General features: G+C 36.2%; 4 protein-coding genes across 5 annotated transcripts; 1 reads left to right on the forward strand and 3 right to left on the reverse strand.

Moving 5' to 3' along the window:
• Positions 1-173: 173 nt before the first annotated feature.
• Positions 174-5480, reverse strand: LOC125223373 (T-complex protein 1 subunit eta). The gene is made up of 14 exons (XM_048126496.2): positions 5322-5480; positions 4111-4371; positions 3741-3866; positions 3427-3630; positions 2769-2938; positions 2542-2677; positions 2216-2332; positions 1859-1978; positions 1677-1775; positions 1501-1590; positions 1092-1179; positions 850-938; positions 683-757; positions 174-500 (listed from the first exon to the last, which is right to left on the reverse strand). The coding sequence occupies exons 1-14, from the start codon at positions 5334-5336 to the stop codon at positions 411-413; spliced, it is 1680 nt and encodes a 559-aa protein (XP_047982453.1). The 5' UTR covers positions 5337-5480; the 3' UTR covers positions 174-410.
• A 1324-nt stretch (positions 5481-6804) lies between these two features.
• LOC125219055 (2Fe-2S ferredoxin-like superfamily protein) lies at positions 6805-9090 on the forward strand. The gene is made up of 6 exons (XM_048120917.2): positions 6805-7030; positions 7249-7350; positions 7684-7737; positions 8195-8257; positions 8473-8535; positions 8814-9090. The coding sequence occupies exons 1-6, from the start codon at positions 6821-6823 to the stop codon at positions 8844-8846; spliced, it is 525 nt and encodes a 174-aa protein (XP_047976874.1). The 5' UTR covers positions 6805-6820; the 3' UTR covers positions 8847-9090.
• Positions 9091-9804: 714 nt separating this feature from the next.
• LOC125223078 (serine/threonine protein phosphatase 2A 57 kDa regulatory subunit B' kappa isoform-like) lies at positions 9805-13264 on the reverse strand. Its single transcript, XM_048126045.2, has 2 exons — positions 11469-13264; positions 9805-10496 (listed from the first exon to the last, which is right to left on the reverse strand). Exons 1-2 carry the CDS (start codon positions 12588-12590, stop codon positions 10158-10160), a joined length of 1461 nt encoding a protein of 486 aa, XP_047982002.1. The 5' UTR covers positions 12591-13264; the 3' UTR covers positions 9805-10157.
• A 10812-nt stretch (positions 13265-24076) lies between these two features.
• On the reverse strand, positions 24077-27046 carry LOC125218902 (uncharacterized). Of its 2 annotated transcripts, none has more exons than XM_048120700.2 (8): positions 26901-27046; positions 26284-26415; positions 26047-26157; positions 25845-25943; positions 25638-25748; positions 25230-25533; positions 25005-25144; positions 24077-24900 (listed from the first exon to the last, which is right to left on the reverse strand). In XM_048120700.2, exons 2-8 carry the CDS (start codon positions 26410-26412, stop codon positions 24364-24366), a joined length of 1431 nt encoding a protein of 476 aa, XP_047976657.1. In that variant the 5' UTR covers positions 26413-26415; positions 26901-27046; the 3' UTR covers positions 24077-24363. The 2 variants fall into 2 exon arrangements, with proteins under 2 accessions (XP_047976657.1, XP_047976656.1); XM_048120699.2 differs by having other exon boundaries at positions 26284-26423; positions 26901-27040.
• Positions 27047-27918: the final 872 nt, after the last annotated feature.

Genomic DNA, 27918 nt, shown 5'->3' on the forward strand with positions numbered 1-27918 from the left:
TAAAAATTTGTTTTGATTGAAAATGTTCATCATCAAAAAATCAGAAATCTTTTTACAAATAACCCAAAAATATCGAAGTTCTCTGCAAAAATATCGGAGTTCATTGGAAGTCAACCGTACATGAATTGAGAATGTTACAAATGACTCATGATTAAATTAGAGAAACAAGAATATGCACAAAAATGTGAATAAATGGCAATAATTCGTACTCCACTACAGAAGCGCAAATGATAGTATTACAATAAGTTCATTAGTCAACACAAAAACCTCCAAACTAAAACTTCAGAGATATAGATCAATCCGAAACTGCTAAAAGCACACTAAAAATGGAATCAAATGGAGATCGAAACAGCAGCCGCACATATTCGACAGAATACATTGAGAGCACCACTAAACATCCATCCAAATACTTATCGCCTCCTCATTCCACGACCTCCGTAGCCACCTCTTCCTCGACCTCTACCTCCCATAGCAGCAGCATCTCCTTGAGCACTCTCAGACTGCAACATAAAGAATGTGGCATCATGCAATGACCATATTGGAGTGAAAAATGTAACAAAATCAGCTAAGATAGATGAAATTTGAGTATACGAATCTTATCTGAGTTCTGCTACCAGACCTCTTCTAGGCCGTAAAATTTAGGTGCATTATGAAAAGAAATTAATCCAAATTTTCAAATTACCTTGGGGTTTTTGACAGTTTCATCAACACTTAAGACAAGACAAGCAGCTTCAGTAGCAGCGTTTATGGCATTTATCTGTGGAACAAAGGTTTGGAGATGCTGTAAGTGTTATGAGTGTAATGACAAAACAACCAACACGTCCAATTAACTAATGGAATGAGATATACCTTGACAACTGCTGGTTCCCAAACAAAGTTGGCAAATGAATCAGCAATTCCACCAGTATTGATGTCTACACCATAAGGTGCACCCTCTCCTGTTTATAATCCATATTTCGTTAATAAACGGTTGGTTTTACCATTGGAGAAAGATGCTGGACATCTTCGCACTAGAACTGATCATCTCCACTTACATAGAACACAGCTAATAGGCCTACCACATTTAGTAGTACTCAATAAAGAGAGCTAACCAGATGGAAGGGCATGTTTTTGTCTTAGTTTGTTCAGCACATCAGTTGCATCAAAACCAGCATTGTCACACAGTTGTCGTGGGATTATCTGTAACATGGCGGCAAACACTGAATCAGATAGCACAGAGGACAAAATAGTGGAAAATGGTAATTAAGGACGTTGCAATCTACACATGATAGTTTGAATTGAGATATAGATACTGATACCAGCTCTTTTTTATATTCAAGCTTCTTTATTTTCAATTAGCATTCCGCAAGAAATAGTTAAAAATATCAAACTGTTTAGTTTCAATTATCTCTATCATAAGAGAAGCATATGTTTGCCCATATCTTTACCTCTCATGCATTTCTATTCGAGAATATGAAAATATGACTCCAAATCATTGAACATACTTCCTAGTAAAATTACCTCAAGGGCTTTTGCGTAGGAGTTTATAAAGAGCTGTGACTTCCCAGCAATGGTGCGTGCATGCTGCCTCAAGTATCTGCTAATCTCCATCTGCAGATGCAAATTAAAGATTAGAATTGCAACTATAAATTCCTTCAAACGTAAAAGCATTCCCCAAAGCAGAAGATAGATCGTACATCAATAGCACCACCACCAGCAACTACAGTTGAGTTCTTCAGAGCCCTTCTGACAATCATTATAGCATCATGTAAACTCCGTTCTGCCTCCTCAATAAACTAAAGTCATCAAAAAGAAAGTGATCAGAGGCGAGTCTAGATAAACAACAGTCAGGAGAGCATGAAGATGATAAAGACCGAACCTGATCTGCACCACCACGAAGAACAATTGTGGCAGTCCGACCAGAGGGGCATCCACTAAATATATTAAACCGCTCATTTCCAACTTGCTTCTCTTCAAATACGTCACATGTACCAAGGACCTTTCAAATAAAGAATGGAGAAAACCAAGGATTCAGCAGGGAGAAATTAACAGTTTATTTCTAGAACACAAGGTAATAAATAATATATACTCTGTATTAATGTGTCAATATAAAACAAAACTTTAAAACTGAGTCTGAGAGGCGTCAAGGGTGTCACAATTGTTTTAGTATTATTATACGGGTATAATTATTATTATTATCAAGGCAGGAAAAGGGAGAAAAAAGGAAAGAGTATACCTCATCAATAATGTTGTTCACAGTTGTCTGAACAGTTCCACCAGCAGCTGCTGCAACCCGATGCAGATCTTCCTCTGCAACACGACCAGCACAAAAGATATCGCGGTCTGCAAAATACTGCACATAGATAATAAATTTACAATGTTAATCAAAAGCCATTTTAATCCTTTCATGACTAACATTTACAGCCACACTATTCTTGAATGAATTGGCAAGTAAAATCCATATGTTCAACTTTAGTAAATTTAACCCTAATATGGACTACGTGTTATGAATTCCTCACAATGACCATATTTATTTTCTATAAATATTTAAAAATCTAGTACCTGAGTTGCCAGATCACCAATAGCGAGACGGGAGAGGACAACTTTGGCTCCACTCTTCACACATTTATCCAATTTGTCATAAATAATATTCCATTCAGCATCTACAATTGATTGGTACTGCAACGGATCCGACAACCTATCACAACACCCAAAATAAGAAATCTAGGGAAAGTGGGAAGCCATTTTGCTAGGCATGAGGCAGATCCAAAAAGGTAGAGCATTCGCACCTGATCTCAGCATTTTCTTTCTCTGATTTGAGCTCTAGTTCAATGTTAAGCAGAAGTATCTTGGGATTTAGAAACTTTTTTGGTTGCTGCTCAAACCCAGCATATGAGAATGTCTTTTTGAAGGCAACACCGTTCACAAGAAAAGAATCCCTCATGGTACCTCCAGGAACCTATAAAAGTAAATTAGCATGAAACTGCAATCCGACAATCAGCAATCCAAGAGGATATTAAGGATAAAGGCAAATGATAAATCAGCAACAACTCCATTAAACTATAACATTGCATGTAAACATGCTAACAGTGGCAACATAAAGAATAGTCTTAGTATTCACAACCCATTCTAATGTCCAGATACTAGATAGTGCTTCAACTAAGAAATGTCAATAACATCATTAACCCCAGTCAATTTCAAGATAATACGTTCTGATGCTATTATGCTAAACATGGTTCCTGTCATTCAAAACACTGAAACCCAAACATTCTAAAAGAATTTGTGAAACTTCCATAGACTCCGTTTACAGAGTAAAGACTAAAGCTCGAAGACACAATACATAACTGTGTAGCATAAGCAAACAGCAGGAGACCAAAATAATGGCAGGCTCTAATAAACAGGCATGAGAATTAAATAGGTATCAAAGTAAATTTTTAATTCATGCACCTTTTTCATCCCAATCATGTTTAACCTATCTTCAAGCCCGATAGCAAGGACAGCATCCACAACCATAGTTGCAAAAAACTCCTTTTCGCCACCAATAAGCTTCGAAGATAGAGTTGTAGCAGCACATTTTGCCAGTAAACTTTTCTTTTCTTCCAAGCTTTTACCTTCTATGCTAACAGCTAACTCTTTGATCTTCTCAATAGCCTAGAAGAGTAAAAGAAACACAGGAAATTCAAGTGGCTTTGATGTAAGACCTATAACCTACTGTATTACCTAATTTGAACAGACAAAACAAAAGTAGCCTCAAATCTTACCAATGAAGAGGCTGTGCGATAACTTCTTATAAGGTTTTGAGGATGAACTCCATCTTCAATAAAAGGCTTTGCTTCCTTTAGGAACTCTCCTGCAAGCAGAACTACTGTTGTGGTTCCATCACCAACCTGAGAAACAAATAAATAGAATAACAAACTTTAGCTGGCCAGTTTACTATAGAGGAGTACTGGTACAAAATTAGTTTAAACAAATGCAGCAGCATGTGGAACTTTTAAATAAAATCAGTTACATACATAATGTTATTCAACTTATCTTGAATGGATGTCAATGAAAGTACACTGGAAGTTAAAAGTTAGATAAAAAAGGAGAAAGGAAAAGTAACTGGCAGCAAACATATAATGAAAATATTACCTCGGAATCTTGGGATTTCGCAATGTCAACAAGGATCTTGGCAGCAGGATGAACAATGTCGAGAAGCTTCATTATGGTGGCGCCGTCATTAGAGATGGTGGTATTCCCCTTGTCATCATGGATCAATTTGTCCATTCCCCTTGGGCCAAGAGTAGTTCGCACAACATCAGACACAGCCACGCACGCATTTATGTTGCTTATTAATTGCGGCTTTCCTTGGGATGTATCAGTGCCTTCCTTGAGCAGTATAATTTGTGGTTGCTGTTGTTTATCACCACACATAGAATATTTTAGTGCAAAGAAAATATTGCATTCATACAAGACTTAAAATACCAACAAATCATACAAAATTGGTTCAGGGAGTGCACTCGAGGAAGAAGGGATATAAACAGGCAGGGAAATTACACACAGTTGAACAAATAATTTACCCACACTAATCCTTTGTTAGCCTCAGCAGAAATGTACTAAATTCACAAACTCTCCCACATAGCTCAAACATTTTCTAAGTAACCGTTTAAGGCTCTATACATTGATCATCTCAATGCAAAAGGCTAACTTGGCAAAGCATGTTTGTATGGCTATATATTGTCTTCAAAGTTCAAACAACTAATACATTCGGTAATACATCCCCAAGTGTCCTTTTATAGTTATGTAGTAGGAGATGTATCATCCAATGTATTAGTTGATCTCATCAATTGCACCCCGGATGAATATCATCACACTCCTTAACAGAACCTATACACAGTCTCCTCACTTAGTTCTCATTCATGTATCCACCTAATCTTTCAGGTTCACTCCAAGGCTCTCTCAACAGAGGTATGAGCTGGTACACTAGCAAGATCTGGGATGCCAGTGATATGAACTAATACAAAAATGAAAATAGCAGCAGTGGCAAAACACAATTGAGGTTCGGTCAATTCCTTCCGGAGACAGATATTGCACTATGTTCATTGCTTGTAGCTGAACAGAACAACAGCCATTGAGTAGGTAAATGACACAGTTATGCAGACGAAGGAGAGTAATTAAGTATCCAAGCAACATTTTCTCATAAATGATAACGGAATCTAACATCGAACAAGTCGAACAAACAAAGGGAGCGTTGATGCACTAATCGCGAAGCGCGAAGAAGCATAAATCTAGAAAGAGGGAACTTTGACATCCAGAAACATAAAACGGTATCACATAGAGAAAGAATAACAGATCGAGCTCACCATCATAGATGCCATTGTGAATAATTTGAGTTACTCGGTGAAGATTATCGTTGCTTTTGTAGAGCGAGAAGTTGGAGCGCTAGGGTTTAAAGGCGAGGGGTTTCAAAGGAGTTGTTTATTTTCCACAACTTCACTGTTAATGAGGTAATCATATTTATCTTGTCATTTCATTTATGTCACTGAATCAATGTTGTTACTAATCCATTATATATATTTTTTCTTATTCTAAAATAACTCCTCATCTTTCCCCTTCCCCAACGAACTCATAACATTCGTTTTGTACTCCTATTTCTTTATTCAATTTATGTGCGAATTAATCAAACTCATTTTTTAATTTAATTAAAATATAGTATAATTCATTAAAAGCAAGCACATATATTAATAGGCTAAGCATGATTTTGTAATTAAAAAAAATCCTTTATTTATTTAATAAAACAAATTTTATAAATGTAATTCATTTTTTTGATAATATTTTATACTTTAAAATAAATAAAATAATGTTTACTCGCACACCCAACAAGTGGACATCAAGTCAAACACCTATCGCGAATGAACTTTTCATTAGTACTAATACATTAATACAAGTATACGAAGTACTATTCTAGTATAGCTATGAAAGCACGAGTATGTATGTTAGGAAAACACTGGAAATGGAAATTAATTGTTTGGATGAATTGATCGATTATTTAGATTAAAGTGTTCTGATATAAGGCAATGTAGGAATTGTTTGTCAGAATCCAAAACAATGAAATTTGAAAAAAAAAATTGTCTATGAAAATGAGAATAGTGAGAGAATTTGGAAGAAATATGTGAAGAAATTGAAGAAGGAGATGGTGATTTTGAGGTGTGAATAAAGTGGGAGAGGAGTGGGATATTTATAGAACGTAGTAAGATAAAAAAAATTCAGAAAGTATTGATATAAAACTTTAATAAAGAGAATAGTCATAAAGAAAATAAAAAAATTTAAATAAAAAATAAAAACTAATACTACCTTCGTCCACCAAAATTTGTCTCATTTTTCCATTTTCGTCCATCCTCCAAAATTTGTCTCATTCACTTTTACCATTTTTGATAGTGGACCTCATATTCCAATAATTCATTCCTACTCACAATTTATTATAAAACTACTAATATATAAAAGTAGGACTTACAATCCACTAACTTTTTCAACTCACGTAACATTACATTTCTTAAAATCTGTGTCGGGTCAAAGTGGGACAAATTTTGATGGACGGAGGTAGTAATATACTTATACTCCATTAACCTTTTAAACTATTACATTTCTTAAATCCGTGTCGAATTAAAGTGAGACACATATTCAGAGACGGAAAAAGTACTTGTACTCCATTTACTTTACTAATTTTATATTAAAACTAATGACGAATTCAAATTGGATATTCTCTGGGATGGATGGAGCAAGTGAAAATCTTGAAATTTTTTGAGCCACAAATACTAAAAATCTAAAATTATAAACTGGAGGCTGGGAAGGATAGTGAGTGATGAATGCTTCTCTCTCATGCAGTATGGCTGCCATGAGTTTCTGCCACGTGTCACTCCGCCCACCGGAACTCTCCAGCGTCACCTCCAATTACCGCACTTCCGCCGCATTTCCTTCTACAACCAGAAGCTTTTCCGTTTCCGCCGCTGCGTCGCCGGAAACCTCCACCGCACCTTCGGAACAACCTGAAATCGAGCTAGAATTCCTTGGTGTGCGTATAACTCTCTCTCTCACACACATTTTGCTGCGATCATTACGCACATTAGTTATATCTCTAAATTTAGCCGATTCATGCTAATTCATAGTTATTTACTACTTCACAAGCGTTGGATTTGTGAAAATAGGAATTATGAAACCGAATTGGGGGTTTTAATGGCGATCGTCGATTTGTTATGAATAATTTAGTAATTATACTTGGTTGATTTGTAGCCTAAATCAGGAGATGCAGTAAACAGAGCCAAAGCCATAAGTGGAGAGAAGCTGCTGAGGAACATAATGTTGGATAACAAAATTGAGCTCTACGCCATTTATGTAAGCTGAATGTCTCTATTTTTTCTTCTCGTTTATGCTCATGGCAGCTTCATTGATCGCTTAATCCGTTGGATTAGTGTATTTTAGGAATCAAGATACTATCATTTATGTAAGCTAAATGTCTCTATTTTATCTTCTCGTTTATGCTCATGGCAGCTTCATTTGATCGCTTAATCCGTTGGATTAGTGTATTTTAGGAATCAAGATATCGTTGTTCATAGATAGATTATAGATATCACGTGGAGTTGGTTTGACTGAATGGTGGAAACAGAAGGCCTCATGATCTGCTTATTTTACTTTTTCTAACTGCATTTAGTCTCTCTTTTACACCAGGGGAAACTAATGAATTGTGGAGGTGGTGGAAGCTGTGGAACTTGTATAGTCGAGGTAAGATGAGGAGCTTCGTGTTCTACTCTAATTGCTTATGCTTAGAGGCTTAGAGCCTCGGCATTACTCAGTTCCTTAGTTGGTTAAGATGCTAGTGGTTTTGATAAGACGAACGCAATGCCATGATGATTGATGGGTGTAATTGCATAGTTCATTGCTTGATGCACTGTGAAATTCTTAATCGATTGATAACGTGTGTCAATCAGTTTCTGGTGGTGAAAAAAGAGTAGTGGGCTGCGGGCATATAAGATATGCTGGTTGTAAGTAGAAAATTCAGTTCATGAGAATAAAGCTACTTGCAAAGTTGCAATTAAACTAATGTAATGAAAGTTATTGTCCTTGTCTATGCCGAAGGAGACTGAGAACAATTTAGATTATTGAGTATTAAATTTCCATTAGCTGGAGCTTAGATTTTATTGAAATATACCTATGAGCAAATGGTTTACCTGACCTGTAGATTATCGATGGAAAGGATCTCCTGAATGAGAGAACGAATACAGAGCTTCGATATCTCAAAAAGGCAAGTGTTAACATGACGTCCTTGTTTTTACTCCCCCTCCGCTTTCTAACTTCATTTGTGTTGCTACGTATGATCACTCAAGGGTTGTCAATTTTCTTGTGAATTATGTGCATGTATTAATGTAATATAGCAAAATATTTCCTTATTTTTCAGAATTTTAGTTCTCTTTTTTCTTTTCATTTGCATATTTGAGTCTGTATTTGTATTTCTCACAGAAGCCGGACTCTTGGAGACTTGCATGTCAAACTATTGTAGGAAATAAAGAGAACTCTGGAAAGGTAATGCTGTGGTATCTTACTCCAAGTTAATTTCTCTCTTATCGTGCACTCCTGTTGTTTGAAATTTGTTGCATGGAAAGAGATACGAAACTTATTTAATAAAAAGAATTATAAGGTGTGAATCGAGCTGGAGTAAACTTCAGTACACATCAATGATCAATACATCGTCAAGAAACTGCATCTTGTTGATATTGTCAACTCAAGAATATTGTTGAAACTACTTTTATGAATTTTTCATTGTTTCGGCAGAAACTGAGCTACCTATTTGCTTGTTGCAGGTGGTTGTCCAAAGGCTGCCCCAACAGAAATGATCAAAAATATTCTGGATCCAAGCTTCTATGCTGCTTTTATCTTCATTGGAATATGGTAGATTGTCTGGAACATTTTCAGGTTTGCATAGGGAACTATATTAGTTTAGTGTTGATTGTTTTCATTGGGGATATATGGTACTATAGTCACCATTGTATTGTGTATACACTAGTTCATGATTCTTATTTTACAATATGATCTTCTATGACATTCAAATTTATATGAAACGAACACGATTTGATGGAACTTATCTCTTATTCATTCATTTACTGATAGTCTGTTAGGGTGCTGCTAGATTGAGATTTATGAGTATAGAGGCTTAAAACCTTGTTAGCTTACCAACTAAAAAAAACCTAGTTAGAATACATAGATCTTTTTGTGACATTCGTTTTTTGAGTCTAGATAAATTAGAGCAGCAAACGTAATTGTAAGGAAATGTCATGCTACATATCTTATATGAGCTGCTTATGTGAGCACAACGTAAGTTATATACCATATCATTTCCCCATAATTGTATATAGAGATTTCGTCGCGAAAGTTTGCAAATTGGAATGGACTTGGTTCAAGTACGAAGGAGTACATTGATTTGATGAATAACTACTTTCTTGGTCAAGATTGCTTATTTTGGAAAACCGAAAGCACCATTCTAGACAAAAAAGAATAAATTTGTTAATGTTGTTTATGCAATTATGATCGAAAATAAATAATTTTGCTTTAGCTGGCAGTCGTGGACTAAGAAAGGGAGAACACATGGGGCATATTAACTTCCTAAGTCAAGCTCGTACTATTAAATACATACACAATATTTTTTGAGGTTTAATAACAATAAAAACACTCCTAGTTGGAATTAAAAGGTAAAGAAACAGGTGGGCATTGTTTCAACGCGTAATTGCATATTTCTAACCAAAATGAAGTTGAGGACATTTATAAAATGAAAAATGGGAGAAAAGAAAAAGGAAATGAGACGAAAGAGCATTCGCAGATAATTTCAAACATTCCCTATATATTTTCATACAAACAGACACAAATGGCAGAGTAAGCTTGTAGATTATCAAAGCTACTTTCAAAGATACAATGGCAACAATATCCAGTCTAAACCAAGAAGAAGAAGAGCTGACAAAAGATGTTACTTTACACTATCCACTGGAGATCACTTCCCATGCCATCTCTAAAAGCAGAAAGATGAGATTTTGTAACACCACGATGATGCCATCTCGATCACCCAGCCCCCGCAGCAACAAGAACGACAACTTTGCAACAGGCACCTGAGATGGAGGCGAAGAATATATTACCAGGATGTAGAGCTGGTTGGTTCAATGAGCTACCAGAACGGCAGTGTTCCTGGCCATCATCGGCTGGAGATTGGCCGTGTTCTCCAGGTGCTCCCAGACCTGCTTCCGTTTCTCGGCCAATGAGCTCACTTTCTCTTGCTGCTCTTGGTTATTGGAGATGCAAGATGATACTAGGGCGTCATCCATTTCTGTCAGCATCTTTCTTGCGTTCATGGTTAGGTTTAGAACCGCCTGGTTCCAGTGGTTTTGAGCATTGGCTTCCAGAGCTGGGAATACTATCGGCAGTATAACTTGCCGATTGTGAGCAACCAGGCTAAGGATCTGGTCATTGTTCAAGAGGTACAGAGTCCTTTCGGCTACCTGCAGCGTAAAGGAGAGAGTAAAAGTTGAGTCATTTCATTGGTATAAAACTTAACACAAATTTTCAGAGTTGAAGTTTTCTGGCTAAGACCAATCTGACAGCCGGAGCTCTATACATGGGTAGGTCCTAACATCTCAAGCCATAAAATTTGTAGTTAGGTTTAGCCAGAAAACTTAAAGGTGTGTGAAAGCTACCATCTCCAAGTTTCCTTACACGATCATATTTGTAGAGAATATGTCCACATAGTAGATAAAGTGATATAGAATTCTTTCGAATCTGTTTATGGTATGATGGAGAAATTATGGTTTTGGAATCAAGTAAACTAATTTCAATATGCATAAAACTGTCTAGGAAATATGTCAAGAGTAGAACTCAAGTATCATGAATCCGATAATGGACACTATTCTTGAGGGTTCCAAGTACCTAACCCCAAAGACTTGAATGTTTACACACTCGATCTACTTCCCTTTCTTGAGTTTGAATCGAGCTTTTGGTAAGTGTGGAAATCTAGTAGCCAAATTCCAATTATTTCCACACATTTCTCCCTAGAGATTTCATGAAAAGAGATTCCTCCTATAAAAGCTCAAAAATAGACTCAAAGTAGTGAAGCTATTTTTTCAACACTTTCTATGCAATGTCTATTTTCCTATGTAATCAATCTATAGATTTTCTGTCACCTAATGTCTTATTAAGCAAAATGAACAAGTTCAAAAGATTTACATCGGCAAAATCTAAACAAGCCAAAGATCGGTCAATGCTTAATAGTATCATACTGGATAAGAAATAGCGAAATTAAATGCCTTTTCGTTTCCCATCGTAATCTTTCACTTCATCATATTCATAAATATGGATACTTATGGCACGCCTCAAAACTACAGATCATAATTAATATTCACACAAATATCGCATGTACCATCATAGTGAGTAAATGAAGCTTACAGATTCACAAGATCAAGAATGGAAGGATTTACCTGAAAATGGAAGCTATTTATGCAGTGCCTGATGCGACAAAACAACGGAACCATCATTTTTTGGAACTCACCCATGCTGATTACTTCGAGAATCTCCTCCACCTCGCCCAGAAACATAACCTCCTTCTGGCTATTTGTAATAGGCCAATACTTGAGCAGCCCCTGAATCAAGTGGCTAGCCAGCTTCGGCTCTTTCTCAACATACTGATTTACACAATACGAGAGCTGCTGAAAGTAAACCCCTAGCGACTTCGGCTTATGCAGGGGAATCAATGCCCTCCAGAAGAATACCTTATGTTCTTCCTTTAAAGGAAGAGCAAATCCCGTGATTACACTCCCAAAAATCTCCAATAGCTCTGCAATACCATTATGCTTCTCCACCTCAAACACGAATCTATAGAACACATTGCTTATGCACTTTCGAATAAAAGGCCTATGAATCATAAACTTCCCGTAGATCCTGTGCAGAATCGCCTTCAAACAATCCCTCTCCCGCGGATCCTCAGACTCCAATAAATCAATGATCCTAGATATGAAGTCATTGTTCACATACTTCTTTCCCGCCTTGGCTTCCAAAGAAGACGAGGTCACAAACTTGAGCAAGAACTCGTATACCAGCTGCAAGTGTGACCACGCAGGATCAAACGTGGGCTCATCGTCATTCTCATTTTCACCGGAGCTTGAGCTTCTCGACCGACAATTGGGTGGGAAAACACGAAACAAATTAATGGAACACATCTTGCAAGAAGCTAAGATAGCAGGCTCTGAGAATTTCAGGGGGTTTTCGGAGACAAAATCGACTAACTCGAGCAATGTAGCTCGCTTAAGCTCCTTCTCTTGAACATTTTTAGCTGGATCAGTGAAATCAAACACAACACAGCAAAGACTCAACTTACTAATGAACAGATTCATCTTCTCTGAGTTTGAAACATCTTTAAACGCAAGCAATGGCTCGATTCCCGAAATCACGCTGGCTGGGAACACCGCAGCCGAAGCCCGTTTCGCAGCAGAGCTGCCAGTGCAGGCCCGGCCCGAACCCGCATCCAAATTAGGGTTTCTGGCCGAATCTCGAGCCGATTTCTGGGATTTCCGCGGGAGCTTATTCAGAAATTGCTTCCACATTCTGGCTTTTCGAATTTCTCCCCCCGCCCCCTTTTTTCTTCTTCTCAGGTGATTAAATCAAGCAAATTACGCGAAGAAGATAAAAAAAGTGAAGTGAATTTCAAATATTTTCAAGTTTTCAATTATAGATAAAAATGAGGATCTGATCCAGAATGCCTTGCGAATTATCACAAACTGTACAGAGACGAGATCTCCAAACAAAAAAATAGGCCTAAAAGGCGCAGCTTGAAGATCTCAGAAGTCATAAATTTCAAATCACAGCATGAGATTCAAAAGTAGATAGATGCCAAAAATTGAGTTTCCAGCAATAATCGTTTGTGAGTGAAGGTGCATTCACAAATTACTTAAGTAGAGTATAAAAAGGGAGAAAACACCTAGGGTTGTTCAATTAGGGATGCGGAAATGAGCGCGCATACACACACATGCAAGTTACAGTGAAAAGTTAGGGATCTTCAGACTTCAGATGCGGAAACGATTAACACCTATGTGTGTGTGTGTGCTTGTAGAGAGAGAGAGAGAAGTGGTGCGTGCGTGTGTGTGTAGGTGTGGGTGTGTCAGGCTTAATTATGATAATTTGCCATTGATGGGCAGAGATTGGGGAAGAAAATGGAGAAGAGGATGAATAATGAATTCAATTATTTCAACTGAGCTTGTTTTGTTTGTTTGCTTATTCTTGTATGCAAAAGCAGCAACATCCAAATGAGAACATCAATTGCTGTTTTTGTTTTTCACTGTGTACAAATCATCACCACCGCCGAACTAGTCAAAAGTTACTCCTTTCGGTGTTGAGATGAAATTAGTGGATTTAATTTCGAATTAGATGGTGATTTGATTTGCGTAGACAAACTATTCAATAATGATGGATTGGAGCACACAAAGTGTTTAAGGTTATACTATTGATTATATTACTTTAACTAATAAGGTTATTAGGTCATCCGCCTATCTCTTATTCCTCCCTTATCCATCTCATCTCTTAATGGGTCTCACTGTACTTTTCAGTCCATCTCTTAACTAAAAGACAGCACATGCATTCCTCCATATCTTAACTATCTCATCTCTTAACTATTCATTCAATTTCATTTTTTATTTTTATTTCCAACTAATTCAATTAATAATAAAACACACTTCATTAAATAAATAAAATTACAATTTAAATACCTGAAAAAAAAGACATAATTTAAAAAACTAGAAATTACAAATTGCACACTTAAATTCAAATCACAAAAAAATGGAGGCAAATAAGCAGAAGGAGTTCTCTAGTGACGATCATCTAACGGGTGCCAAATTTTACCCAAATGTGCTCCATTAGATCCTCCTGGAGTTGGGCGTGGGCGGTAGAATCACGTGTCCTTGCCTGAATAGACAACCGCTCTTGCAAAGACGGATGCACTACCCTTCAAGGCGAACTACTTGCGGTTGAGCTTCCCGGGGTTTCAGGGTCGAACCAATTTCCCGCCTCAAGTACTTCGTCAGCGACAATCATGTTGTGCAAGATTATGCACGTATACATGCTGTAGACCATATTATCCATAAACCACGTACGAGCCGGGGCTTTGTTAATGTTAAATCGAGCTTGGAGAACCCCAAACGCTCTTTCCACATCCTTGCGAGCAACCTCTTGCTTCTGCGCAAAAAGAGACTGTTTTTCGTTGCAGGCCTGTTGAACGTCTTCACGAAGGTTGGCCACTTCGGATAGATGTCGTCGGCAAGATAGTACCTCATTTTATACTGACGATTGTTAGCGATGAAGTTGGTGGCCGGCGCTTTACCATTCAGAACTTCGCTGAAGAGGTTGGAATTGTTGAGCACGTTGACGTCGTTGTTCGAGTCGGGGACCCCGAAATACGCATGTCAAATCCATAGCCGGTAGTCGGCGACGGCCTCGAGTATAACAATGGGGTGGGTGCCTTTGTGGCCGCTCGTGTATGACCCCTTTCATGCCACAGGGCAATTCTTCCATTGTCAATGCATGCAATCGACGCTCTCGAGCATCCCGGGGAATCCGTGTGCTTGTTCGTGAAGTTGGAGCAGAAACTGACAATCTGCGGTGGTTGGCTTCTTCTGAATTCGTCGGTGAAGGCTGCCTGGACGCCTTTGCAGAAGTTCAACAAACAAAGTCTCCCAGTGGATTCTCCGACGTGCAGGTATTCGTCGAACGAATCCGCCGTTTGTCCAGTAGCAAGCTGACGGATCGTTGCAGTACATTTCTGGAGCGTTGTGTGGCTAGGATGGCCAACAGCGTCGAACCCTTCTCTGAAGTACTCTTCCTGTGCCACCAATGTATTCGCGATATGCAAAAATAGCGCGCGTGACATACGGAAACAGTGACGGAAGTAGATATCTCCCCATACCGGGTTCCGACTGAAGTAATCACGTTCCAACCTTGCGGCGGCTTCCTCCCGGTTAATATGGATTTAAGTCCAGGGTCGCCTTTGAGGAGGCGCAGCGGCTTCCTCCTCCCTACGTCGATCTGCTTCTAACGATTCTTCCATTATTCGACGCATTTGCTCAAATGGATCCATGAATGGATTAAATTTGGGAGAAGAAAAAAAATAAAGGAATGATTTATAGAAGTGATTGGAGAAAAAAGAAAGAGATGAGAGAAGAATAGATGTGTGTTTGTGTGTAAAATGGAGAATGAGAAAAGTACTTATAGAATAAAAAATAAATTAAAAAAATTTAAAATTCAACGGTTGAACGGTCACATTACCGTTTTTTAATTTTTTTTTCTTTCGAAAAATCGAATTTCTTAATAAAAAAAATCGAATTATGACATCATTATTGCGACGCCCACTCGCGTGCCGGCGAGTGAGCGTCACACCGCGCGCGTGGCGAGCCAGCTCGAGGCCGATCCCTTCCGCGCGCGACGGGATATCCCGTCTCGTCGGGACGAGATATCTGTTGCAATGCGGTCTCGCCGCCGTCGCGTCTCGCCGATGGCGAGCCGCGCTGCGGATGCCCTAATAGCTTCTTCCTAGTCGTAATGATGGAATGGGGCACACAAGAGACTCATTCATGCGCACAATATGATGGAGTGGAGCATGCAAGAATACATATACACTTTCTTAATACTCCCTCTGTTTCACTGTAGTTGAGTCATTTTACTATTTCGGGAAGTTTCTTCATAGTTGAGTCATTTCCTTATATGGAGTAACTTTTTTCTCTTTCTTACTTTACTCTCTCCTACTTTATTCTCTCTACTTTATTTATTTTATACTTTATTCTCTCTACCTTTTCCCCTCTCTTACTTTTTTTATCTATTTATTTAACACACTCAATATTCATTTCTAAAACTCCGTGCCGAAAAGTTTCACCTCAACTATGGTGAAACGGAGGGAGTATATGATTTACTTAGCAAGTTAGGGAAAGTGAAGATGATATATTTATAAGTTACATTTTCTTAATATATGATTTACTTAGCAAGTTAGCGAAAGTGAAGATGATATATTTATAAGTTACTGTACTATGATTGGGGATGTAATCAAAATGTAAACTCTAAATATTGTACAAACTTCAAACTATGATCTGGACGATTAGAAAATATCAACAGATGAAAAAATAACAGCAACATAAAATGTCAACACATTGTCAATGATTGATATTATGTTGACATTTTTGAATAGTCCAGATCATAGTTTGGAGTTTGTATAGTATTTAGAGTTTGTATTTTATCACTATCCACCATTATAGTTACGTGTAATTTGCATGTAGTAAGAATTTTAAAATTAAGATAAGATGTAAAATCACTATTAAAAGTTTTTGGATAGTCTTTCAATTTTATTGCTAAAAGTATTTAAGTATAGGCGATAATGAGGGAAAAATAATTAAAAATTTAAGATAAGATGCAAATCACTATTAAAAGTTTTTGGATAGTTTTTCAATTTTATTGCTGAAAAAGTACTTAAGGATAGGCGGTAATGAGGAAAAAAAGTAGTTTTTGGATAGTCTTTCAATTTTATTCCTAAAAGTATTTAAGTATAGGCGATAATGAGGGAAAAATAATTAAAAATTTAAGATAAGATGCAAATCACTATTAAAAGTTTTTGGATAGTTTTTCAATTTTATTGCTGAAAAAGTACTTAAGTATAGGCGGTAATGAGGAAAAAATAATTACTACTTGTATATGATAGTGATAGAGAACTATTGACAATATATATATATATAGTCAATTTTTACGTCAAAACAATCGACAGTGTTTGGGAGAGCAACAATATTACCGTCACAAATTCATAATAATAATTAATACTCCCTCCGTCCCAAGATATTAGACTCATATATTTCCTCCGTTCCATTTTAGGAGTCCCGGTTGAGTCGGGCACATGTTTTAAGAAAAAAGTGTTTGATTGTGTAATAAATAAATATGGTAGTGGATGTTAGGACCCACTTTTAATTGAGTGTCCAATAAATAAATGTTGTAGTGGATGTTGGACCCACTTTTAACACTTTTTTATTAGTTGTAGTGGATGTTGAGACCCACTTTTAACATTTTTTTATTAGTTGTAGCGGATGTTGGGACCCACTTTTAACACTTTATAAGCATTTTTTATTAATTTATCTTAACCGAGACTCCTAAAGTGGGACGTACTACTACGAAAAGTACTACTTATCTTCATCCCACCTCAGTGAGGCGCTTCTTTTGGATATGTGATTTTAGAAAATGTTTTTTAATAGTTAAATAATGAGAAAATAAAGTATGAGATATAATAAAGTAAAATTGATTAAAGAAAAAGAAAGCGTTGGTTTTTGCCTAAAAAAGCAATGCATCACTTTAGTTGGGACGATTAAAAAAAAAATACTCCTTCCGAACCAAGATAAGCGAGTCATTCTCTTTTGGGATGTCCCATTGATAGGACTCGTTACAAGCATGATTTTATAGGGGTTTATTAAACTAATCAGATTGTTAATGTACGAAAAAATTGTGAATTTAAGTGTGCAGGAGCTAAAAAGTGTTGAAGTGGCAGAGTGTAGGAACAACTTGATCAACTCAAAAAAGGAGTGAAAAATGGCTAAAGTTGAAGACAAATTGACCAGTTGGAGACAAGTGGAGCAATGGAGCCTGGCTAACTAACAAGTTGATCAAGAGGAGTTTGCCACATGAGATGACTAAGTTGATTAAGAGGATCCCACCACATGAAGACATAAGATGACTGAGTTGATCAAGAGGAGCTCACCACATGAAGAAGTATCTGTTGGATCAAGTAGATGGAGCAAACTGACCGAGCAGATTCAGGTTAAGCAAGAATGGAGCAAAAGTGCAGAAAAAGTCGCTTAACTGGTCAAGGAGACAGAATGGCGTGCTGACATGAAGATCCTCAATTACTGCAAGGATAAAATGGTCAAATCGGACGAGAAGTTGCCTTAGGGTTGAAGTTTAAGCTGCTCTATAAATAGAAACTTTCCACAATATAGAAGGGCGCGCTTAACGCTACTGTAGTTTAGGTAGGGAGCTCTAATAGGCGCTTAACGCCACCTTCTCTATGCTTAGTTTAGTTTAGTTACTACTTTCTTAGCTTAGCTCTGTAGTTTCGACGGAGAAATTGACAACTCCGAGGTCGGGATTACATTTCATTTTCATGTTTTTAAGACTTTAGGGTAGATTTACAGTGTCTTGGCCGTTTCAACGGTGGAATTGATGCCTCCATCTTAGAAGCTCCTTCACACCTTGCTTTCTAGTTAGATTAAATGGATTCAACAGAAGAATTGACGACTCCGCCGTTGGATCTCGGTTTATTTCCAGTTTTAAAAGCTTTGGTTTATTTTCATGTTGATGGTGTTATTAATCATGTTTTTTGGATGCTTTTCGCAATTGGTGGCTTAGATGTTTAGATCCATGTTGTTTACATGATTTCCAGTAGCTAAGATGTTGAGATCTAGTTGTTGCGTAGGATTTGCTCAAGATTCATGGAGTAGATGTTCTTGTTTTGTTCTAGTTTAGAAGTAAATTGTGCTCCGAAACTTGCTTATTTTATTCCTGCAACTAGTCAATCTCGATCTCGTTTTAAGCTACAAATCCATTACTCATGTTTCTGAAATGATTTCAAGCATTTTTTTGTCTCAAGTTGACATTAGTTTAGGAATGTCCATGCCTAAGTCTCTCTCTAAAGTTAATTGCTTCGCGCAAAGCTTTCAAAACACTCTTCCATTCATGTTTTCTTAGTTAGATTTAGTTTAAGCTCTCATTCTCAGTTTTCATGTTTAAAGTTCAAGTTTCCCACTCTAATGTTTAGATCCATGCTCAAGTGCTTAAAGCGTGGTGGCTAACACCAACCCCGTGTCGTAGAAACAATCTCGAGTAGGTCCATGGTCTCTATGATTCGACCCCACTCTTTCCACTTATACTTAAGCATCCACTGTGGGGCGCCCTAAAGCCCGCCCGATGCATCGGGCGCACCTTAGGGCGCCACTACAGCTCCACGCCCTATGCCATTTCCTTCCTCCGCGCCCTATGCATAGTCCGCGGACGATGAACCATTACTTGCATCCTCCGGCCTATCCTCCGCCCCATTATGCGCGGGGGGGGGGGGAGGGGGGGGTTTAGAAGGATAGTCCAGACGATGCACACATTTTCACTTTTTTTTAAATATTTTTCTGTATTTTCTACTATATATATGACCAATATTTTTACTTCATTTCAAATCTTTCACTCCACTCTCTTCCCCATCTCAATTTCTCTCTAAATTCAATAATGAATTCCGACGATTTTCCATACAAGCATAAAATATAAAAAATAAAAAATAAATACTGACAATAGGATTTGCCTTTAATTTGTGGTGTTTTTATATTTATTTTTGCTAATTGATATATTTGCAAACATAAAAAACAAAAAAAACAAATACAAAATAGGAGTTAAAATTATAGGGCAGGCTATAGAGGGTCCCATTGCAGGTGAATGTGTTGGGGGATAAAATGCTGATGTGGCGGAGGATAGGGCGGGCTATAGGGCGCCCCATTGTGGATGCTCTTAGTAATATTTGTTACAAAAGTGGGAAACCATAAATCTTGTTGAAGTAGGGACACGTGCGAAACCCCTCTCTTCACCCATTATAAGTGAGACATTTCCCTTTTTGGCAAAAAATCATCTCCCTTACTTTATTTTCCACCTACTTTATTCTCTCTTCACTCCTCTACTTTTCTCTCCCTCATACTTTACTCTCTCCACTTTAACTGTTAAAATACTTACCAATTCGTTAAATCACGTGCTCAAAAGAAGTGTTTTGCTTATCTTAGGACGAAGAGAGTATGAATCACTTGAGGTAAGATGCTAATTAATCGTGGACGGAGGGAGTATGAATCACTTGAGGTAAGATGCTAATTAATCGTGGACGGATGAATTACTTTTAAAAAACAATCTTCAAACTATAATTAAATCCTTCGTAAGTATATATATAAGCGTGTATTTGATCATTATGTATTGAAACTAGTAGTTATAATCTTTATAGAGTACTACTGGCATTTAATAATTGAACTAGTATTAACCCTCGTGCGATACACGAATTAACTTATTTCTATATTTGTATATTTAATATTGGCAATTAACAATTTAATAAGAGTACATTAAGTCTAGGCACTTGTGAAAAATACCTTTGACAAACCTTTACATTTCTATACTACGAAAACACAAATTTTTCTAACAAATAGTTAATCCACGACTTATAATATTCAAAATATCAAAATTATAAAAAAAAATAATTTTGACACAACTATAATTGATTAATAATAATCACCATTACTATTAACTTATTTGTTTTCAATTTCAATTGGGAACGCTTTAATGCACTCAAGTCGTATAGTACAAAATAGAAAATTATTGGATTTCACTACAAAAGCTAAAATAACATCTAATGAAAATGAGATTATGGACTTCTTTAACACTTCTACCATAAAAATAATATCACTAAATATCAATTCATTGCACTAAAAATGGAACATAAAATGGTAGAACTTTATTACATTATAATAACGTTAAACGTATATAATTTTAGACATTTATTCACACTAATTCTAGACGATGAAGAAATGATTCATATTAGAATAATGAAAAATGAAACTTGAATAAACAAATATTGTTGTATATCATAACTAACAATCATAATATAACTCAAGAATCTACACTAATTCTAGAATTATTTGCAAACAATAAAAGGGAATCAAGGGATGCATGAGAGTCTAGTCTCCACTCTTCTTGAATCTTCCGTTCCTTATTCTTTATCTCGGCTCTTGTCAAATCTTCCATCTTTGATGCCGCTATACTCGACTAGGGATGTCAATCGGGCCAGCCCATCGGGTTTCGGGCCGGTCCTACTCGGGTTGCGGGTCAATCGTGTGCGGGCTAATCGGGTTGTGAATTCTTTCGGGTTATAAAAGCTCAACCCTAACCCTAAAAGTTCAGGTTTCGGGCTAGCCCATCGGGTTGTTACCGATAAAATTAACATGCGATCAATCCAATAAATAATGATGAAAATTAGTTATATTCATAAAATGTAAAATATTTAATTATGATAAATTTGAGATATATGCTCAAACTCAATCATAAACATGGTGAAATACTAACATCTGAGATATTTCGTCAAATTTTAATGTATGTTTTAGAAATTTAAATATTTTTTTAAGTGAATTTGAAGTTTTATTTTATTTATCAATTATTATATTAATAAAAATTTAATATATCATTTGTATATTTAATATAAAATTGAAAGTTATATTTTTAGTTATCTATATTATAAAATTAATTAATGAAGTATCAAACTAGGAGTAAAAAATAGAATAATAGAAATTTTATCGGGTTTTCGGGCCAGCCCATCGGGTTTTCGGGTCTGGTCCTAACGGGTCGAGGTTAATCGGATGCGGGCTAATCGGGTTTCGATTTTATCGGGCTAGAAATTTTCAGCCCCAACCCTATAAATTTGGCGGGCTATTCGGGCCAGCCCACGGGCTGCGGGCTACATTGACATCCCTATACTCGACTGAGCACATCTCATTCTCAGCACCGTCACCCATTGAAACACATCTGAAATTTTGATTGAAGAAATTTGTTGGGTGAATAAGTATTTATAGAGAGATCCGTATAAATGTGCTAACATTATTACATTAATTACCGTTCCTTTGAATATTGGTGCATTAATTATTTTTTATTACATTTTAAGTGTAACTTATTGGAATATGAATAGTCTAGCCTATATTTTATGCATGTTTATAGTTGTTCTCGATAAAGATTTTATTTTTATGACATAATTATAGCCAAATATTTATTAATTATAAGGAGTATATTTTATTCAGCACGTTTAATCACCTATAAATAAGATTCTTCATATTAAAATTTATTGTGCCACCAAAATAGCTAAATCCTAAATCCTTCTTTCTACCTGATCAGTCAATAATAGGAAGTAACGTTTATATGATAAATAATCAATATTAATTGTATGAAGAAACGCATATATGAGAACTAATAATGAATGAAACCATGATTAGGATATTAATTTTTTACATTGTGGACTATTGAAAGTTACGTATGTATGAGTAGTACATATGAATATGTAAATTTATATTAATTACAATAGCACCCAAAATTCATAAATATTTCAAAAAGCGGCCCAAACTCGTCTTTTATATATACTAGTGTTAGCCCACGCGCTATGCGCGACACATAATATTTTTGTTCTATTAATTAGATATTTTGAATAAATTAAATAAATTAAAAATAACATCATTACATACGATTAAAAAATAAAAAATATAGTACTATATACAATAATATGTTAAATAATTATAGATATAAAATTAAATAATTTTTTGATTAAATAACATGATAATATTTGTTAATTACGACACTTATAGTTACAACATACATACTTCAGTACTAAAATACTCAATATTAAATTGATATAAAATATTAAATATGCAACTAAAAAGTATACGGAGGACAATAACATCGTCATACAAAGATAAAATGATGTACAAAACAAATAAAACATAAACATTAGAACAATAAAACAATAGTTTGTAAGACATTAAAAAACTTATATGTGAACAATCTTAATTGTACAATAATACGAATAGCAGCATAAAGAAAATAAAATAAATAATAAAACATAAACTCCAATACCCCGATGACTCTTCCTCAACCTTATTTTCCTCCTTAATCTCCAAATTAATGATTTATGCATATGCGCAAAAACAAATGTGATATTTATGATCTTCGTCTTCTTTGCTTCCTTTCGTCATTTCGTTGCTTTAGGTGTTTTCTTTGCATGAAAACTATGAAGTGACGAAGTTGGTGACAAATGTGTAATGTTGTAGCTTCAAAATATTATAGATAGTCAGAGCTTATGTGATTTCTATATTTGTAAAAATAGAACTATTATAGTATGGACAAAAAAATTAAAATAAAACTAATAAAAATAAAACAAACTAACATCAAGAAAAAACTGAAATATGAACTAACATCGTTGAAACAAATTAATCTCAAATAAATGTACTACCATAGGTAAAGAGTAATAACCATATCGAGAAAAATTCTTCCTTTTGCAAAGAATCCGTGATGCAATTGGACATGACAATGAGGAATGAATTATAAGCTAGCAAATGATACATATTTATAAACAATGAATGATTTTAGTTTTAGATAAATAACTAAAAATTAGTAATAAGCTAAGCACTGACACATACCATCCGATCGTGGAACACATATTCCAAGAAGATTACATTGTTTTGTCCACATTTAATGAACATAAATATGCATGCACAACACTTGAATCACTGACGAAGTATTGTTAGGCTGTAGACATTAAGGAATGCGAATTTCATGATGTGAATAAATCTTTACTTTTGCCGCAAATTTATGATGGAGTGAGGGGAGACGATGAAGAAGTGAAATACAATCTTTACTACACCAGCATTTATGTTTTTGGTAAAAGTTGTTCAAGACAGTTGTGAGCTGGGCTGGGCTGTGTTATACTAGTTCAAAATATTGACGAATATTAAAACCCCACAAACTTCATTTACAATAATTGGTTATAGTTCGTTTCTAGAAATATGCACATTAGTATATTTTAATTCCTCGGCTATCGATGTGAATCAAATAGTAGGTTTTACCTTTTTAGCGATTTTGAAACTCATTTTAGTATAAAGTTTGCTCTTGTAGGCCATGATCGAGCCAAATGGACAAATGATGAAGTTTGGAACGTAAAAGAATTGTCGAGAAGCTGTGCACATGTCCTTAAACGAAATTTCACCCAAAAACAAGTTACACGAGCCACACAAGTTGTTAAACAAGACACACATGCCGCGTGGAATGACTCTATCAATCCAGAAAAATTCACATGGACCGCGAGCGAACCATGCGGCTCACATGGAGGCTACTATTCTGTCCAGATGAAAAGACGCAGCCCGTGTAGAAGCCACTATTCTACATAGAACATATCAAACGGACCGTGTGAATTGTCAACGGAACTTCTTTGTAATTTCATGTTCAGACTGTACTATATGAATTAACAAAGAGAAACTTCATTTCAACAAGAGAAAGTTCTTACATTGCCATGAAACAATGACCTCTTAGATATGGTATAGTCGAATAGTTCCAGTGATGCATTAAGACTTAATAACATACAAATCAATAAAAAATGAATCAATGAGAGTTAGTCAGATGAATGAACATGAATTACAAATTGAGTTAATACTCATGAAAACAAAACCAAAGTACAGAAAATAAACCAATATGTAAGGTCTACCTGCTGAGATAGTAGACAAAGAATGAACAGCTCCTACTTCTCGTCACTCAACGCGTCAACAACCGAAGCCCCGCTGACAAATCCTCCAAGGTGATGGTAAGCAAAGACTCTGTGTCTATACATTCAAAATCAATCCTCAAATCCAGATTCTCTCTAGCATTTACCAGCATCGGACCTACTAGACCTCCATTCATCTCTCTACGCTGTTTTTCACTCGTTTCCAGTTCAATCATCGCTTGGATGGCATCTACACTACACGAAGGATGTAACTTAAATCCATACAAAAGACTACTGTCACCCTGATTGCACATTTTAAGATGAAGGATCCTGGCCAAATCTTCACTATTGAAGTCATCAAAGTGGAAAAATTTTGTCACCCTTCTGCAGAAGCCCTCATTTGAAGCTATTACACGCTTCATGGGTTCGCTATACCCAGCAAATATGACAACCACTTTTCCAGTGTCCATGACAGACATGATCTCCTCCAATGCTTCTAATCCGTAATCTTTGTCATCTGACTTTTGCGTTGGTATCAGGCGATATGCTTCATCTACAAAGAGAATACCACCCTCGGCTTCTTGAATCTGTAAAAGTGCACCTAGTTAGAATTCTTAAGAAGCGAAGATAGTTGAAATACAGATGGCTACTTATTTTTATGAAAAAGTACAAATTTTCTAGAAGGTTTTACCTTTCTTCTTGTCTTTGGCCCTGTATGCCCAACAAATTCTCCAACCAAATCTGTTCTTTGCACTTCTGTTACTTTATCTGTTGGAAGTACTCCCACCATGTGCAGTAGTTTCCCTAAAACTCGGGCTACCATAGTTTTACCTGTAAGAGAATATCAATAAGATCAATTGGCATACCAAACAAATAAAAAAAAAGTAAGGAGTAATTCCAGAGAACAGTTCACTACCTGTTCCAGGATTTCCGAGAAAGGCCATATGAGGCAGTCTTCTGGCTCCAATTTTGAGTCCAAGGGATCGTCGCCTCTCATCTAAAAGCATCCCCTTTGCCCATTTCCGTAGCTGTAGCTTCAGCGCATCTAGGCCCACTATATTTGATAATTCAATTTCAAGTGCATCCATCTTGGCTTTGGTCTCGCTGCATGCTTCAATGGCTTTTTGTTTTCTCTGTTCTTCAAGATGTCGTATGAGGAGATCCCGCAATTTATCATTACCTGATCCGTGTGACAGATGATTCAAAGGAGTCATTCCCTCCTGCACTTGAGGGTATTTAGAGTAAGCATCAACCAAGAGGATACAATCAAGAATGGAATAAATTCAAAAGAGTCCATAGAATAAACTTATCAAACAGATCATACATTATCTTCAGCACTGCAATTGGCTTTATACTCTAGCAATGTATTAACAGTTGAGAAATCTTCAGCTCGAAGCGAGTGCCAGACAGCTAGATGTAAAGGAGTCATTCCGTTCTGCCAGATAAATTGGACCAGATGAGGTGAGAAGACATTAAAAACCTGAGACAAAATAAGAGTTGCAAAAGACAACTTAAAGAAGCCACAACTCACATTTGCCTTTGCCTCAACAGCAGCACCACGAGCAAGGAGCAACCTTGCAGCCTCATTACACCCATTCTTTGCTGCCATATGCAATGGAGTTTCTCCATACTTTCCGATTAATAAGATGAAGGTGCATAAGCAAGTCAATAAAAATGTTTTGTTTCTTGAAGAAAATACAAAAGCAATGCTAATTTAAATACTCGTAATGTACCATATTCATGGCCTCCATTTCCACTTTCTCAGGTCCTCGCCAATCGAGAAGAAGTTTTATAATCTCAATATTGTTGTAACCAGCAGAAACATGAAGGGGTGTCTGTGCCATCTATATGCCATAAATTAAAAGACTTCAGCTTAACAATAAAAATACACTTTAGCTGAATAAGCAAAATACTTTCTGGCATAATGAATACAAAACGTGGAAGGATAGAAAGAGATATGTGGATCATACCACGGGGTTCCGGTCATTGAGAAGGGAAGGGTTGTTGTGAAGCAACCTCTGGAATGCACTGACATCTCCAGACTGCGCAAAGCCATGGATTGTGGCAGGCTTCAAAGATCTGGGCCGTTGGTCCTTCATTTTCTGCACCACTATGATTGATTTCAGTGAAAATATCTACAGATTGATTATAAATGAAGCACAAATTCATATTATTCCATGGCATAAACAGTGGAAATCCCCATTGTTTCAAGCCACACAAAACTCTGAAATTTTCCATGTACTCTAAGGTTCAAACGTACCCAAATAGCTACTACTACTGGAAAACACACAATGCAGCTAAGTCCTAACCGATTGAAATTCAGAAGCAAGTGTCCAATTTTCCAGATTGATTTAAAAAGTAGTTGCCTTTAAAAAATGAAGCCTAAGAATATGATATCTAAAGGATATTTCTACTAACTTTACAGGAATTTCAGCCAAAATAATTGCATAAACCGAACCGAATTCCGGAGCTGGTTGGCATATAGCTAAAGCAACATGGGAAATGAAATGTAATGGGGCGAAATAATCGATTGAATGAAGAAGATTCGACAAAAATGTGAGAAACAAGAAGCAAAAAATGATCGAACCTTAAATTTGAGCTCGAGAAACCCTCGATCTAATCCCTATACTCTGGCGACGACGGGCTACACAACAATTATCTGCTGTCCCGTCGCCTGGGAGATGATCTGGTATTCTCTCTGACCTTGATTCTTTCTCTACTGGAACAAAAATTGGGATATATATACTCCAATTTTTCTATTTTAATTATACCAGATTTTTACATATTTTTGGTGCTACTATGTCTATAAGACATCTCCAACCATTTACACCAAACTCAAACCCATTTTTCTAATATACTCACATTAAAAAGTAGTTTTACTCCAATCATTTACATCAAATTTAAAATTTACACCATTTTTAGATTTTTGTTAAACAAAATTTTTGCACTAACACCATATTTGGTGTTGTTTCACAAAAAACACCAAAAATGAGTTTGAGTTTAGTATATGATTGAAGAAGATTTCTACACCAAAACTCATTTATGGACCAGATGGTGTAACTTTCACTTTCATTTGATCGATACTTTGAATGGTGGTCTCTTTTTGTTTTTATTTTACATAAAAGAAATTATCTAGTAAGTATTGAATACTTACTCGTAGAAAATAGAATCACTAAATCTAGGCTGAATTTTGCTGTCATCGTGAAAGTTAAATCGAATATATACATATATATATATATATATATATATAATGGTGAATATGTTGTAATAAATGTCTATGCCTCTGTATTCCGTTGTCACGCTGGTTATGTTATTTTAGCGTGATCATTTATTTTTATCAATAATTGCCCAATAATGATCGAGATAGGCTGGATAATTTGGAATGTTGTATTTATTGTCTTAACACATTCTCAATTTTTTTGCCATTAAATTTTAAAACCAAATCATTGGGGAGTGTTTGGTTGGTCATTTAGAGCCTCTAATTGGGCCTTATCTTCAACTATTATATGTTTGGTTGGTTACTTTCCATTTCTATATGGCCCTAGTATTTGGCCAAGGCCTGGCAAAAATAAGTTATTTCTTTAGATACCCAATCTCTCCAAATC

Source organism: Salvia hispanica, chromosome 1, assembly GCF_029641045.1.
Source record: "Salvia hispanica isolate PSC_SH4W2 chromosome 1, Shi_PSC_v1, whole genome shotgun sequence".
In the NCBI taxonomy this organism is placed as follows: domain Eukaryota; kingdom Viridiplantae; phylum Streptophyta; class Magnoliopsida; order Lamiales; family Lamiaceae; genus Salvia; species Salvia hispanica.